At 42.9% G+C, this 12,801-nt stretch overlaps 1 protein-coding gene across 8 annotated transcripts in view; it reads left to right on the top strand.

The window, feature by feature from the left end:
* The window catches only part of LOC102224286 (tensin-1-like), a 115,530-nt gene that overhangs the window by 11,292 nt on the left and 91,437 nt on the right, over positions 1-12,801 (top strand). Inside the window, exon 1 of one of the 8 annotated variants that reach the window (XM_023336793.1) lies at positions 2,090-2,176. The exons of 6 other annotated variants lie outside the window; for them this stretch is intronic. In XM_023336793.1, the coding sequence (XP_023192561.1) occupies positions 2,162-2,176 (15 nt within the window). In that variant the 5' untranslated portion in view covers positions 2,090-2,161. Of the gene's footprint in view, positions 1-2,089; positions 2,177-9,407; positions 9,563-12,801 lie in introns of those variants that run through there. One more of the 8 variants, XM_023336790.1, reaches the window with a different exon arrangement.

Here is a 12,801-nt window from a genome sequence, read left to right as displayed (position 1 = left end):
CATCGGCGTCTCAGAGTGACAGTAAAGTGGATTCTCCAGACGCCTCATTCTGACCTTCTGTCTCGTGAACACAGAGCCACTGGGCTGGAAGAGAAAAGCAGTTGTTGCGTTACCTTGGAAACGGTTTCAGTGGATCTGATTTCCCTCTTGGTGCCAGATGTTGACAGATGTGCAGGAGCTCATCTGTCTGTTCAAGAACGTGGCAGCAAGAAGTTTTTGAACGAAAAAGTGATAGTTTTTGATTAATTGTGATTAATTGATCACAGAAGCTGAAATGTAATCATAATATTGGCTGAATAAAGACACAAATCACCAGAACAACGATTTTAAAATGTTGAGAAAAAAATGTTTTACTGAGAAAAAAGCTCCTGATCAGGACCTGACAGCTGCTTCTTTCTTCTTAATAAACTCAATCTTTTCAAACTCCTTTCAAATTACATCAGATATTGAACCATCGCCATGGTTACGGTGGCGATGATCGGTGGGTTCCTCAGCATCACCACTCGCAGACCTCAGACCGGTGGCCATCTTGTTTCAACCATTCAAACCAGCTGTACTGGTTGAGGGTCATGACCTTTGACCTTTCACCTTCTAACTGAGGGCTGTAGAGACAGAGATGAAACTCTGGTGTTGAGCTGAAACGATTAATCGGATTAATTGTGAAGAAGCGATTTTTGCAATAACCGGCTAATTTAGTAATCGATTAATCGTTAACTGGAATACACAGACGCAGTCAGAGCATTAACAAAACAAAACTACAAAACATAACAGGAAAAATGATCAAGGAATTGAATTATTGACATCTCTTAATGTATTTCTAGCCATATTAATCATTTGAAACAAATAAATGTATTTTTTCTCCCTTAAAGCTCCTGGATTCACCTGTTTGGTTTTGTTTTTTTTCTCCATGTCTGCATCGGATCATGTGTTAAATTAGTCAGAACATGTGAGAACCGGAGCGTGTGCAGCGTTAGATCTGATCTTTATTCACAGACTTCATAACTAATTTAGTCTGCTTATCAGGTATCAGTTATTTCTGTAAGAACAGCAGCTGCTTCCACCGCTGCTTGTAACCGAAACTCAGAGCCTGCAGTGTCTGAAGTGACCAGCAGGGGGCAGTGAGCGCTCTGAGCTCACAGAAAGCTCCTGTTTCTGGAGGCTTTCTGAGGAATGAATCCTGGATGAATCCTGGCAGGTTTTCAGATTGTTCAGGATCCATGAACACAAACCGCCTCCGTCAGCTCTTAGCTGCTCCTTCCTCTCTACAAACCGCCTCATGTCCGCCTGCGTTCCCCCTCTGGTTCTTATCTTGGTGATCAGATCGTATAGTAAATATCGTGGTAAATATGTTGGATGGTAAATATGCAGTTTCTGTGAGCAGAACAGAAACATGGCCACCATTTTGTCAGCCAGAGAAGAAGACGCCTCCTCTGCGTCTGAAACCTCGTGAGTCATGCTGAGACTGCGGCCATGTTGATGTCCCATGGATCCAACATGGCTTCCATTAACCGTCCCTCTGAAACCAGAGGGACGTCCTTGACCTTTGACCTCCCTGTACAGAGCGTTGCTTTGGTTGTCTGCAGCCATGAGGCGGGCGGCTTATTTTATTGGCTTAATAATAAAAATAGAAGTTTGAAGACGGTTTAAAGTTTGTTTTCTGATGGAAAAGTTGCAACAAAGAAAAAATGTTGTTGGAAACATTTGAATCTGCATCAGGCTGTTTCCAGTCTGGACTTAAAAAAACTGAGAAAACACAAGAAGTGCTGTTTCTGACTGATTTTTTCCTGTTAGCAAACCATGAGGATAATGACTGGATGTAAATGTTTTGGAGTCTGAACTTGATAAAATGCTATTTAACGGTTTGGACCTGCTGTCGTCTGGACCAACCTGTCAGACTTCTCTGGGTTCGTTTGGAGCAGATCAGAGAAAACAATCGACTCTGGTTGTTCCCACTTTCCATGCAGTGATCTCTTGACTCCAGCTTTCCACGGCGCTCACGTGTTTCCTTCTGCGCCGCTGGAACAATGCAGCTCAGGAAGCTGGTGGAACGGAGCCAGACTGCTGGGCTGGCGCTGGTCAGTGCGTCCCAACGCTCCCAGTCCATCGGCTCTGGATCTGTGGAGGGAGTAACGGCTCCTGGTTCTTCAGACCCAACTCGGCGATGTCCCTCTGGCTGGTGAGTCTGTCAGGGGTCAGGGGTCAAACCCGACAACACAGCGTCAGGACTGATGCTTTGGATTGTTTTGAAACTGCTTTTAGCAACGAGCATAAAAGATTTCTGGAATCGTTTTTCTTTACATTTAATCAAGAGCCTCCAAGAAAACAGGAAAAAGTTAGAAATGAACAATAATTTTGGTTATTTAGTTTGTCATGAGAAGAAAAGAAATGCAAAAGTTTATGTTTCAAAGTCAAATTTTCACTGTTATTCATTAATTTGTAATTGTCACAGATCCAAACTAAATATTCAGAGCTAAATATTTAGTCAGCAAACTATATATTTAGATGGGGGCTAAATAATTAGTTAGTAAGTTAGTTACTTAGTTTGAGGGTAAATATTTAGTTGATATGCTTTTTAGTTATCAAGCCAGATATATAACTTTTGGATAAATATTTAGTTTATTTCTAGTTTTAGCTTCAAACTAGAAATTTAGTTTGAATCTAAATAAACTAAACATTTAGTTTGAGGCTAATTGTTTAGTTTGAAGTTTGAAATGAATGAATATTGAGAAAACAGTTGGACTTCAGTCGAGTTTTCAGATGGACGGTTCTGATGTTCTGGTTCTGAAGGTCATTTTTATGGATGTTTTCTGACCGGATTGCCTGACGGAGTCGGTTCCCGTTCACCCGATGATGTCACCACCTGCAGACTCGCGTTCTGACAGCGTGACTGGTCACTTCCTGTTCTGAGGGGAACAATGACCCGTAACCCGGTGACCTCTGGTCTAACCAGGCTGAGCGCTCAGCCGGCCCGGTGTGACCCGGCCGAAACCGACCCATTGTTTGTCCTGCAGAGAACAGGAAGACAACAGTTTGGTTCCTTGTCTGTTTGCCAGGATTGTTTCAGTTCAGGAGCTGAGCAGTAACTGGTTACATTGACTGCAGTAACTGGTTACATTGACTGCAGTAACTGGTTACATTAACTGCAGTAACTGGTTACATTAACTGCAGTAACTGGTTACATTAACTGCAGTAACTGGTTACATTGACTGCAGTAACTGGTTACATTGACTGCAGTAACTGGTTACATTGACTGCAGTAACTGGTTACATTGACTGCAGTAACTCATAAGAGGGCCTTTAGCACAGTGATGGTCTTTTCCAGCGTCCAATCAGATCAGTTTGAAGCAGAAATTAACCCTTGGTTGGCTGAGAGAAGCTGCTGCTGTTAGCGGATGTTAGCGGATGTTAGCAGTTGTTAGCGGATGTAGCTGTGCGTCAGATTTACTGCCACACCCAAAGCGAGTTCATACTAAGGTTCTAGCTGGAGATGAACCGATCTGATCTGTATTGGTCCCGATGTTGACAATAATTTGGATATCTGTGACAATCTATTCAGTCTAGTTCTATGCTTTATTATTTATTTTACTTTATTTTTAGAATTCCTGATTAAACTTTCTGAACCATTTGAAAGAAGATATGTTTGTGCAGTTAAATTTTGTTACTTTGTTTCTTTATTTATTTTACATTGGCTGTTATTCTCCTGATTCCACTGACTGAATAAATTATATTTGTTTTTACATGTTTGGCCAAACTTAGACAACTATATTTAATTGCTCTGTAATGTTACCAAATTGATTTAGTTCATTTTTGTCTGTATTTGAAAAAAAAGGAAACATTTTAAATCAGTTCGGTTGTTTTTCTGTATCAACTGATACTCAGATATCGGTATCGGTATCGGAGGTGAAAAAACTGGATCGGTGCATCTATAGTTCCAGCTCTGGAATCTTGTGTGTAAAAAATATTTTAAAATTACACATATTAAATCTTTTCTCAGAACCTTGAACGGTTGGTTGTGGGTTCGGTGAGAAAGCGGTTCTGTATCATTTGTTCTGGTTCCATCAGGCGGGTTGGACCGATTCCAGATTAAAACGCTCCTTCGTTTCCCCGCGCCGTCGTTTCTACATTAAACTGCAGACGCCCCACTGCCCCCCCAGCCTTTTCCCATCATCCTAAGTGCCTGGCTCCATACCAGGCGGTTCTGCCCGACCCAACCCGCCCCGCCCATTTCTGTCCTTAATGTCGCTGCATCCAGAGACGGAAGGCTTGTTGGACGGAGGGATGGCACAGGAGAAGAGATGTGATTTTGCTTTAATTGGACAGAAAGTGTCCTGTTTTCGTCCCCGGTGAGACGAGCAGAGCCGGACGGGTCCAGGACGGGTCCAGGACAGGATGGGAGGACTTCACTGGTGCCTCCACATTGTCTTCAGTTGGGCGAAATTGTTCTTCTTCTGCATCTTTCCGTTTTGGAAGCTGAGGAGCGGCAGCAGCCAGGTACAGCGGTGCAGCACTGAGAGGCTGAAGGACGGCTGCCGGAAATGATTTCGGTTTTTATCCTCAGTTTGTTCAGATTTCTGGTTTCTAAAAGCAGCTGGAAAACATCGAGCCTCTCACTGGAGAACAGTTGCTTCTCTGAGGTCATTGCTAACGTCTTTCCACCCTGATGCTGTGCTAACACACACACACACACACACACACACACACACACGCACACACACACACACACACACACACATACACACACGTATGCAGACTCTACTGGACATCTGCCTGGAGTATTAGGAATAATGATGCTGTGTTAACTTCCTGTCTTGTTCTTGCTGAATATTGTGAGATTTTTGCTCATTTTGAGCTTCTGCATCTTAAAAATTCAGGAAATATCGTCTACTAAAAATCTCATCCAAGCAGTTGCTGCTGTAGCAGTCAGGAACTCAGTGTTTCAGCTGTTTTTCAGTTTTCTGGAAGTTTGTTCCAGATTTGTGGTGCATAGAAGCTGAATGCTGCGTCTCCAGGTTTGGTTCTGGTTCTGCTCTGCACCAGAACCAGATGACCTGAGAGGTCTGGAAGGTTGCTATGACAACAGCAGGTCCTGGAAATGTTCTTCAGCTGATGGAGGGCCGACTCTATGTGAAGGTTAACGTCAGAGTTCAGCCTGATCTCTAGTTTCCAGCTCTAGATCTATTTCTTGGCTAGGCTACTTAGTGGAAGCAGAAGCTAATGCTAAACCAATACTTTCACTATCATGCCTGCCCTTAAGCAACAATTTAATTTTGACATAAACATGTTCTATAACACCTTTAGTTACTGTGTTTATGTCTATATCTGGCTCTCTGCTGTCTGTCTTTTGTTTTTTTCTTGTATGAAATGATTATTGAGAAAAAAAGAGAGAAAACTTGAGAGGAAGAAGAACTGCTGTGTCCATATCACCTTCAAAATAAGAGCATGAATATTTGAAGTCGATAACCATCTGAAAGTTTACAAAACAGCCAAATCAATTAGCTCTTTAGAAACTATATGGAAAAATTTATCTGAAGTTAAGTTGGCGCTAAGAGATTATCAGATTATCAGATTAGTGTATTAGTGATATTGCTATGGAGTATTACACAGAGGAAGATGAGACACCAGAACCAAGGATGATGCAGGAATTCAATCAAATGAGCCACAACCAAACATTACATAAAAGTGAACATAATTCACAGAAACCAAATATTTCTCTTTAAAACATTCTTTGTATTGATTTGATATATTTGTGAGTCATAATAATCAACATTACAAGAAATTACGGCTTGAAACATTTCGGTCTATGTCCCTGATTTCATGATTTCAGAAAGGGACATTTGTATATTATATCCATCCACTTCACAAAGAATATTTAACGTTTCTCCTGTTTGTAGTTTCCTGCTCTGGTTGGTTTCCTTCATGCTGTGGCTGCAGGCGGCCTGCAGGGGGCGGCGTTGAGCTCTGTGCCGATTGGCTGCAGCTCCTTCAGAGGACAGAGAAACGTTTCAGCACATGTGAGCTGAGGGGGGCATTGTTTCAGCCCAGGGGAGTCAGAGCGGGGCAGGGTGTGTCCCTGGTGGGGGGTGGGGGGGGGGGTGGGGGGGGGGGGGGGGGGGGTTCTTCCTCTCTGTGTCAACAACCCCCCCCCCCCCCCCCCCCAGTCCCCCTCCAACCCATGTGAGGACACGCCCCCCTCTGTCATCACTGCTTCCTATTTCTGCTGCTCTATGGGCTCATTTTGCCTCGTGGCCACCAGAGGGCGCTGCAGGTACAGCTGGGAACAGCCTGAGGTCCTGCTGAGCTCGTCTTCATCATCTTCCTCTTCATGACGACCTCCAGATTCTGTCCGTCACCATGGTAACTAAAGCTGGTACCAAGGCCTGCTGGGAAATAAAGATTCTCCATGAGGATCATCAGCAGAAAGAAATCTGAAATGTTCTGGTAGACTGCTTTGCTCATTTATCTCTGTTGGTTATTTTTCTTCCACTCAACTTTCCATTAGAATTGTAGTCCTGCTACTGCTTTCTAACTCTCTCGACCTGCTTACCTGTTTCTCTCCTAGATGAAGCCACTAAAGGAGCTGTTACTACCACTGAAGTTTTACAGTAACAGTAGTTATGGTTTCATCCTGATCAAACTTTTAAAATGTCGTAAAAATGCAAAGTTTCTGTGTTTCCATGAACTGGTTCAGAGAATCATAAAGCGTGATGTCATCATGTTGATGCTACGCATGGCTGGAATAAACAGGAAGTAGAAGATGCTAACTAGCATGTAGCTCGAGGTTTGGTGCCTCTGGTCAGGCACAGAGCCACCAGTGGATGGCAGCGTTGAGTCATTAGAACATGTTTTCATCTCCACTTTAACTCTTCATTGTTCAAGAAAAGACAAAAAAACAAAAAAAAAATTGAGAAATTTATTCTGAATTTTGCCGTTTCTGTTAAGCTTTTCTAATGCGATACTTTGTAAAAAGTCAACGGAGTCACAGCTTTATGAAGTTCTCTTGGTTCAGTTCTTCTGTTTCCTCAAACCTCCAGTCGACTGGCAGATGGGTTCTGGTTCTGGTTCTGGTTCTGGTTCTGCTGGAGGTTTCTTCCTGTTAACGGGGAGTTTTTTCTCTCCACTGTCACCACATGCTGTGCAGGAACAGGTTAGCGATCAGCCGGTTGGTTCCAGTTATCGGAATCTGTTTTCATTTTATTTTATTTTACTGTAGATCAGTGGTTTATGGCAAGCCATTTTAACATAAAATCAGCTTCACTGCACTTTTATTCCAGAAATCTGAAACTGGTTTATAGACAGACATATTAGTTTATTAATATAATTAATAATCTAATTACATTCTGACTAGTCTTTAGTAATTAGACAGAGGCTTTTACAAATTTGCTGTAACACAGACTGCTACAGGAGATCTTTCCTGCAAACAGCCATCAGCTACAATAACTCTTTGAATTAATGAGTTAAAACAACATTGATTTTCTCTTTGGGAATCAATACAGTATTTTTCAATTGAATTGATATTAAATAAATTATGCCAGATTTATCATTAAGTTGTCTTTAATTATAAATATCTGCAATTAATTACTGACTTTCTGAAACATTTTCCAGGTATTAGCAACTAAATTATAACTAGTCATGCAGTAAATTTAAGAAGTTTTTTTTACTTATAATATTTCTAATTAAAGATGTATTAAAGATATAAGATTCAACTTTTGCAGAGATTTTGAGCAAATTATGACTCAGCAAAACTAAATTAGTGATTTCTACAACCGTTAGTTTGACTCCAAATGAATTAGAGATATAATGAAGTTTTAAAAAAATCCAGATTAATTTTTTATTTCAGATATTTCTATCAACATTTTGACCAGTCAGAATGACGTCACTGATACTTTGAATAATTATTCTGTCAGGTTGTCGTTTCTCTGAGCTTCACGCTAATGAGATTAGCTCATTAGCACCTGGATGCTAACTCTTCAGTTTCAGCTTTTATTTTGCTTTAACTTCAGCATCAAAGTTGAATTTGACTTAATTTCAGAGCCTCGTTTTGAAAGATGCCAGGTCTGAAGACGGAGTGGACTTTCTTTTTAGCCGGGCGTCTCAGTGTGGAGGAAATGCCAGCAGATTAACGCTGTGTGTGTGTGTGTGTGTGTGTGGGTGTGTGTGGGTGTGTGTGTGTGTGTGTGGGTGGGGCGCGTGTGTTTCTGGGTGTGTCTGGTTCTGTGTGTTTGAACAGAGTGTGAGAGACTGGCAGACCTGAATACAACACAGCGGCTGATTGTGAACCTGAGTGGGTGTGTGTTTACGGGTGTGTGTTTATGGGTGTGTGTTTATGGCAACCGAGGGTGTGTGTTTACAGTGATGGAGGGTGTGTGTTTGTTTGTGTTGCGTCATCAGGAGCTTCCAGTCCAGATCCAAACACCGGGCATGCTGGGAAAACCTCCGACTGGATGGAGAACATCTGAGAACGTCAGTCTATCTCAGATTTAAAAAAAATTAAAACTATTGATACTTTTCTCATTTTTCATCTTAGAACAAATAACTTTTATGTAATTTATGAACAACCTGAACTGAAGTAAAAAAAACAACCTTTCTTTTACAAATAAAATCTGAAAAGTGCGGCGTGCATCACCCTTCTCTGGTCTTCTAGTTTAGATTCCACCTATTTTGAAGAGACTGAAGGTGAAGTTTAGTCTGGGCTTTGACTAGGCCATTCTAGCCCATAAATCAGCTTTGATCTGAACCATAACATCTCAACTCTTCCTCTGCTGATTTAACTCCGTCCATCCACAGCATGGTGCTGCCACCACCATGTCTTCTTCTCATTAGATTCTCACACCTTTTGTTTTACATAATATTTTATAGAATTTATTTCCTGTATTGGTTTTGCTGAAATTTGTAAGAAAGAAATTAAAGTTTTTGTCCAGATTTACATTTGAAGCAGTAGTGTATGTAAACTTATGGACCGGACTGGATGAGAATCTGATTTTCCTTCCTGCACATATTAGATGATGCTACTTGTGTTTTTCTATCCTGCATTTGTTTTGTTGAAAGTTTTAATCGCTCTAAATTAAAGAAAGAAAAGTTTTTTTGTTTTTAATGCAGATTTTCCAACCAGGACTGAGACTAAATGTCGCGGCTGCATTTCCTGTTGTCAGGGGAAACGTGTTCATCTGAAGGGCAAACGAGGCAGAGCTGATGAAATATTAAAAAGGACGCAGAAACAGGAGGGGGAGGGGCAGAGGGGGCAATGAATGAAATGAAAGGCAGTGAGAGTCGGAGGTCTGAAGAGAGAGAGAGTGAGAAACGGGCGAGCGGAGCACCCCCTCCCCCAGCCGAACCCCCAGCTGGAGGAGAAACGCTTTGTGAAAGTTTCCCTCAGAGCGACGGAGCGGCTCAGAGAGGCAGCCTGGTTGTGATCCGGAGCGGACAGCGGAGCACGGTGCGGTCCAGAGGGGTCATGACCTTCCTGCGGCCGGCGGCTGGGCTCACCCTGAGGAAGCATCATGCCGTCTGTCTCCCTCAGCCTGCCTGCGGCTCGGACCTGGGTCTGCCTGTCCTGCATGTTCTGGGTGAGATCCGTCAGGGCCGAGCGGCGGCGCCGGGTCAGGAGATGCTCTGGGTGGTCCGACGTGTCGGGGGCTGGGTGCGGGGCGAGGGCCCGGCTGCGTGGGGCCTCTGAAATGAGCTGCTGCTTTCAGCTCAGGGAGAAAGTTTTAGATTCAGTGAGTTGGTTTCATGTGAAATGGTTTGGTTCTGATTTGTCTCAGAACGTTTGTTGGGTTTGGTCGTCATTAGACGTGTGAATCTTTTGCTCTCATGTTTTCATTCTGAGTTTTGGTGTAATGATTGTTTCTGCTTCAATCTGTCGCCAAGCAAAAGATCCTCATGATCTGATCCAGTCTGAACGACAGATGGAGACGTTAAACCACTTTTTCACTTTTATTCAGCTTTAAAGGGCAGTTTTATGTTTAAGTAACTATATTAGTAATTATATTACACTTTTATAACACTATGTTCTAAAAATCCCATATGTATCACATATGACTTAAAAGAACGTTTACTTTGTAATCTTATCACCTTGAAATTGGGTCTCTGTCTCTTTAAGAAGCTTCTGCTCTTTCTGAAGCTCCACCTCCTGGAAGTCATCCCAACATGGCTCCTCTATCAACCCTTTAATGTTTTTACCAGCATTTCACTGAGCAGCAGCTGCTGTCACGAGCTCAGCAGCTCCACCAGCTGTTTGCTAATTGCTGCTGGCTAGTCTGAAGGAGCTGAGTGGGGGAGGAGCTGTGCCTCCAAGGTGGAGCTAAGTCCACTCAGGCGTTTTCACAGCTGAATGGTTGCCATGGAGATGAAAGTATTTCTGAAACACGAAGGAATCAAGGCAACGCTCCAGAGAAAGACTTAACATGATGGAAAAACTAAAGTGGATTTTTTTTATGATACTGGCCAAAGACTTAGACTGTTCCTTTTTAATGAAATGAAATGTTTTACATTGTATCTTATATAAAACTCACAGGCCAATATGAAGATTATATACATTTTTATTAATGTATATAATCCTCAAATATGTGGCCAAATATCTTTTTGGGACCAACATGGAGCCAAATCACATGGGACATTTTCACCGCTGCATGTACTTTAATGTACATGAGTAAAATGCTTATTTTTATTCATTTGTCTTTTGGGATGGGGAACCAGAAGTTTCTCCATCCCAGGGGCCCTGGTTCTCCTGAATCCGGCCCTGGGAACGCCACTGGTCGTTATCCACTGGAAAAGCTGGAAAAATGTTTCCAATGCGACTTTAGGGAAGGAGTCCGAATGTTTCTTCTCCAGTGTGTCGGCGCTCAGAGCCGGGTTGTGTTTGCATTCTGATCCGGTCCGGTCTGTGCTCCGGTCCGGTCCCGCCCGCGCTCCCCATGTTTGGACCTCCGTCTGACATTCCGTCTTTAAGCGTTACGTTTGTGCGGGTGTGAAGCGGCGTTCCCGTCGCTGATCGCCGCTCTGAGATGAAAGCGGTCGGGTCTGAATGGACCTTTTCAGATCCGTCCCTCCTCATCGGGCCGCTCTCCTCCGGGACACGACCGCACCGCCGGCGCCCGGCGGGGGGGCCGGATAATCTCACTGAGCTCTTCATCAGTTAATTACCATTCTTCCTTTTGAGGAACGGTGGGCGAGGTGGAGGGGCCGGGGCTCCGGGTCGTAAAGGAGCTCAAAGCCCCCCAGCTAAGCCGCGGGTCACTGATTGACTGGATCAGAGCGCGGGGCGACAAAGCGGGCTCACTTAAAGGGGCGAGGTTCAATCTGAGCCCCGTGTTGAAGGCTGAGCTTTGTTTGGTGCTGAAGCCTCTTTAATTTGGACTCACCTTCCCTCCCCCTCCGGATCGCTTAATATCTCTGATTTAAAATCCTTTGTCAACTTAATCCTCAGCTATTTGCTTTTAGCTTCCTTTCCAAACATGATTCTACGTTTGCCAGGAACTTCTGGTCTTTTGCTTGAGCTGGAAAACAGTTTATATCTTTAAAGTGACACTTTGTTTGGTCCAGTTTCTGCAGAATAAACACAAAAACTGAGTCTCAGGGTTGAAAGTGTCCCAGGACAGGTTCAGGTTGGGAGTTGTTCTTGCTGAGCGTTTTAATTAATAATCAACTTCAGCTCAGTTTCTGTTCACTTTCACTGCAGTAGGATCTTAATGATTAATGTCTGTAGAAAATCCTCCATTTAAAATCATATTTGGTGGCTTTAAGCTGATTGTTCTGAGTAGATCAGCTCAATACGTCCATCCACAGTCTTCATTGTCGTGACCTTTCACCCCACAGCTTTAAAGGACCTCCCAGAATGTTGAAAGCCTCCATTAGGACCATAAAACACTAAAAAAGGACAATTAGCAACTTGCAGATCAGGGAATCTCAATGTTTTTATTACAATAAACTAGGATTAGTAGTTTATCATTAAACTACTAATGATAAACTATAAATATGTTTAGAACTACAAATGGACTTTATTAAATAATTTAACACTGTAAAGCTAATAATGTAAACACTTTGTCTGAAACTGTACAGTTTAAATCAGTTTTATATCATATTAAATGTTTCAGAGCTCATTGTAACCAGATTATTATTTAGACAATCAGGTCTGGAGCTCATGTTGACTCTACAGCTGATAACTCCGTCATGAAGAGGAAATCTCAGGATGAAAGTCTGGGTTCCCCGTCCAGGAAACGGGCCGCCTCGAAGAACCAGACAGGATCCGCTCCGCAACCTGGAGGTTCAGGAGAAAGTTTGCTCCTGGATAAACGCTGATTCCTCCTCCAGCAGAAAGAAAATCCAGAGGAAAGTCCTGGGAAATGGCCGAAACGACTTGAAGGAGGCAGGAAATGAAGCCAAGACGCTTGGGGCAAACAGTCGGCGCAAAATAAACACAAAGCCGTCAGAGGAGAGCTTCGACCCACCAAACACGCTGAATAATTAATGAAGGCCAAAAAGGAGTCCAGAGATTTTATCAGGTTTCTCAGAGACGACCTCAGAATAAAGCCAGAGTTTTCAAAGGTGTTGACATTCAGGAGTCGTTGTTATTCTGGATCAGATTGGTGCCAAGCGACTGGAAAAGGTGTCAGTCGGGGGGATTTGATCTCAGAAACTGCGGCTGCTGATCAGAGGTGTGGATCCGATCCGTCTGAGCTCAGCAGTCGTTTTTTAAAAAAGTCCAGCGCCACCTAGTGAGGGACTCAAGGTGGTTTACTGTCACAAGCTGAACATGATGACTTTCACATGATGCTGATTTCTATTTATTTAAAATTGAATGGAC

The sequence above is a fragment of the Xiphophorus maculatus genome, chromosome 7, assembly GCF_002775205.1.
Source record: "Xiphophorus maculatus strain JP 163 A chromosome 7, X_maculatus-5.0-male, whole genome shotgun sequence".
Classification (NCBI taxonomy): Eukaryota; Metazoa; Chordata; class Actinopteri; order Cyprinodontiformes; family Poeciliidae; genus Xiphophorus; species Xiphophorus maculatus.
The sequence above is the reverse complement of the archived record's forward strand: the minus strand, read 5'-3'. Positions and strand labels throughout refer to the sequence as shown.